General features: G+C 39.8%; 1 protein-coding gene across 1 annotated transcript in view; it reads left to right on the forward strand.

Moving 5' to 3' along the window:
• The window catches only part of tmod2 (tropomodulin 2), a 15936-nt gene that overhangs the window by 4963 nt on the left and 7675 nt on the right, over positions 1-3298 (forward strand). Inside the window, exons 2-3 of the mRNA XM_008310501.3 lie at positions 1032-1230; positions 1721-1877. Of these exons, the coding sequence (XP_008308723.1) occupies positions 1105-1230; positions 1721-1877 (283 nt within the window). The 5' untranslated portion in view covers positions 1032-1104. The remainder of the gene's footprint in view (positions 1-1031; positions 1231-1720; positions 1878-3298) is intronic.

The raw sequence follows: 3298 nt of genomic DNA on the forward strand, positions 1-3298 counted from the left end.
CCCAGGCTCTCTAGCGCCCTCTATTTGTAGATAGTACTGTTGGTACTGTCAAGCCACGACTACAAATTTGCAGCTATTGCCTCAAACCTCCACTGAACTTTAAATAAAGTACTTGAATTTCTTATAAAACCAATATTCTCATTGTACGAATAAAGTTGAAGTGTCAGTAAAAATGTAAATAAAACAATTTGAAGGTTTTAACAGTAGTTTTCCTACTTCCTCAGTTATAATACTTCTTATGTCATTTTGACCAGGTAACATTTTTCTTCCGTGATTCTTCTCCATCCGTCCGTCTAATCCTTTTCATAGTCGCAAGGGAGCTGCGGCCAATCACAGCCGGGCAAAGAAGAGTGTTTGTTATTCTTTGAAATATCAAGACGTGTGAAGTGATGTGATGATGCTAACTTTATCCAGCTGCTGTCCTTGACTAATGACACTCTTGGCTCAAACACACTTTCTTTTTCTGTTCTGTTACATGATGTTGAATAAGTGAAAAGAGCTACAAATTTTCCATGAGCAAACCGTGTGGAAAACTTTCCTCTTTTTAAAGTGTTCATCACATCAAATGAAAACTGTGTGATTTTACTCAGACCATCTGTGGAGTCCTGCAGGGACGTGATGAGGTCACTCAGATTGTGGCGTGGGACAGGAAACTCTAACTGAAACTCCAGCCTCCTCATTTAGTCTGACAGATTCTAACACATTGACTCCATGTCATATTTACACTTAGATCGTAATAAGGTTCGTGCTGTGAAGCTTTACTCGGACTTTTGTTCAGATTTGTACGTTTTTGAACTTTAATTTTCCCCAACAGTCGTTTGCTGTACTCTTTCGAGGATGTCAGATGATCTATGTGAGCCTGAGAAAGTTCTTCCTTTGTTCCATCTGTGTGGATGTTGCATCACTAGGAGACTTTATTACCCTGACCAGCTGTAATAAACAAGTCTTTCACAGGAAAGAGATGAACATTGTTTACAATGTGTAAAGAATTCACCATTTCCCCCCCAATTTTTTATTTGTGTCCTCTCCAGGTTTGGAGCAGTGAAGAAACACTGTGGCTGTGGTCTGTGTCTCAGGGTCTCTTTCCAAGCTGTAGCTGCTGTCATGGCGTTGTCGTACAAGAAGGACCTGGAGAAGTACAAGGATCTGGACGAAGATGAAATCCTCAACAAGCTGTCAGCGGAGGAGCTCCAACAGCTGGAGTCAGCCCTGGAGGAGATGGATCCAGAGGTCAGAGCGATGGGAGGGTTGAAGGAGGTCCAGAGGAGGGAGTTTCTCTGCTCTGTCATTTATTAGGAAACGGGAGGTTTAAATGTTGCTGAAAACATTAAAATCTATCTATCTATCTATCTATCTATCTGTCTGTCTGTCTGTGAAGTAAGGCAAGACACAGCTTGAAATGCAGTCTGATGATTGTATTTATATTGAATAATATACACTAATCCAGCTTTGAACTGTATTCTTTGTCCTCTTTACAGAGAAACCTACTAATTATGTTGATGTTGTATTTTTACATCCATTTCTACATTTATCTCCATGTGATGCCAGTTACTGAGAAATGTTCTCTTTGGTTCAGAGAACAGTTGATGCTCTGATCTTTTACATAATAGAGTAGACATTGATACGCGCTTAGCAGAAAACATGACACTCAGTCTTAATTAAAGCTCTTGTGAGTCCACAAATCTCACACATATTCTTGTTTCCTTTCCTTGTTTCCCAGCATGCCCTTCTCCCAGCGGGTTTACGTCAGAAGGATCAAACCACTAAGAAGGCCTCAGAACCATTTTCCAGGGATCGTCTTCTCAAACACCTGGAGAAGGAAGCCATTGAGTACAAGGACAGAGATGATATAGTCCCCTTCACTGGAGAGAGGAAAGGTGTGTGTGTGTGTGTGTATATGCATGCATGAATAAGTGTATATTTATATACATGTATGTAAATATACACACAACATACATAAATATATATTTATATATCTGTACATATATGTATCTATACATATACACACTACTATATATTTATGTATATATGACTATATATATATATATATTTATATACCTGCAGAAATATTTGGCAACCACTGCTTTTTATATATTTTATTGTATCTTAAAGTTGACTGACTTTATGAATCACTGTAGAATTTGCCGTCAAATTAGTTCTTTATTTGACACACATATTTGGACTAATATATATACTCAATAATAAAGGGCCAACATTTAAGCGATGGTTAAACATGAACTAAAAATTCCCTGTGTGGATTTGAGGTGGAAACAAAAGTTACATTTGAAAGCACAACTGACAAAAAGAAGGGGTAAAAGAAGAAATCTCATTTGCAACATTGTTGTGTGGAGATTCTTCTCCACAGGAGTTCCTTTAGTCAGATCTAAATAAGACCTGAACAGTACTCCTATACTGGAGAGCAAATATGGAACAGATACCCTGTTACCCTGACTCAACCCCCCGTCTGTTACAGATTATGTGTGTCTGTGTGTGTGTGCATGTGTCTTTGTCTGTGTGTGTGTGTGTGTGTGTACCTCCACACCCTATGACAACATGGAAAACTAAAATTACGGTGGTTGTGAGGAATGTGGCTGATTCTCCTCCCCTTGTTGTACTCGCCCCTTGCTGATAAATGATGTGCTCACGGGTGTTTGTGTTTGTGTGGATGTGGGTGTGTGGGGAGGTTGGGGAGTGCCGAGAGGTGGGGGGGTGGGGTGTAGTGCAGGGGGTCGTAGGCATGCTTAAATGTTGAGGAAACAGCTCTGGCTGTTTACCACTACACTGCTGTTATATCACTGCAGTCCTTCCTGCGTTTCTCTCTGTTTTCATACCGACTTGTTGTAGCCTGGTGTTTTGACTGTGACTGTTGTTGTTGTTGTCACAGCTCAGGGCGTGGCTGTTGTCGCAACAATAAGAAGAAAAAAAACAACGTACTTTTGTTGTCATTTTGACAAAAAGATTTTCAGACAGTTGGCCTGATACTATTCAGATGTGACTTCACAGGATAAAGAGAGAGATCAGGTGTGTGTGTGTATAAAGCAGGATGGATGAGTTTGCATATTGTCATTTGCAAAATCTAGCTCTATATTCATAATAAAGGAGCACTTGCTTTTTGGATGTGACCTGTAGGTGACCTTTTCATGCTCCTGTCATGACCTTTTTTCCTGAAAGAAAATAAACAGCTGTAAATGATGGTTGTAAAGGTGTTGTTCAGTTTAAGGGTGTGTAGTACAAGCTACTGTATTCTTTAGAGTACTGGGAGGGACAATTTCTTAGCCAAACAGTAGGGAACACTCGC

The sequence above is a fragment of the Cynoglossus semilaevis genome, chromosome 5, assembly GCF_000523025.1.
Source record: "Cynoglossus semilaevis isolate Cse_v1.0 chromosome 5, Cse_v1.0, whole genome shotgun sequence".
Lineage (NCBI taxonomy): Eukaryota > Metazoa > Chordata > Actinopteri > Pleuronectiformes > Cynoglossidae > Cynoglossus > Cynoglossus semilaevis.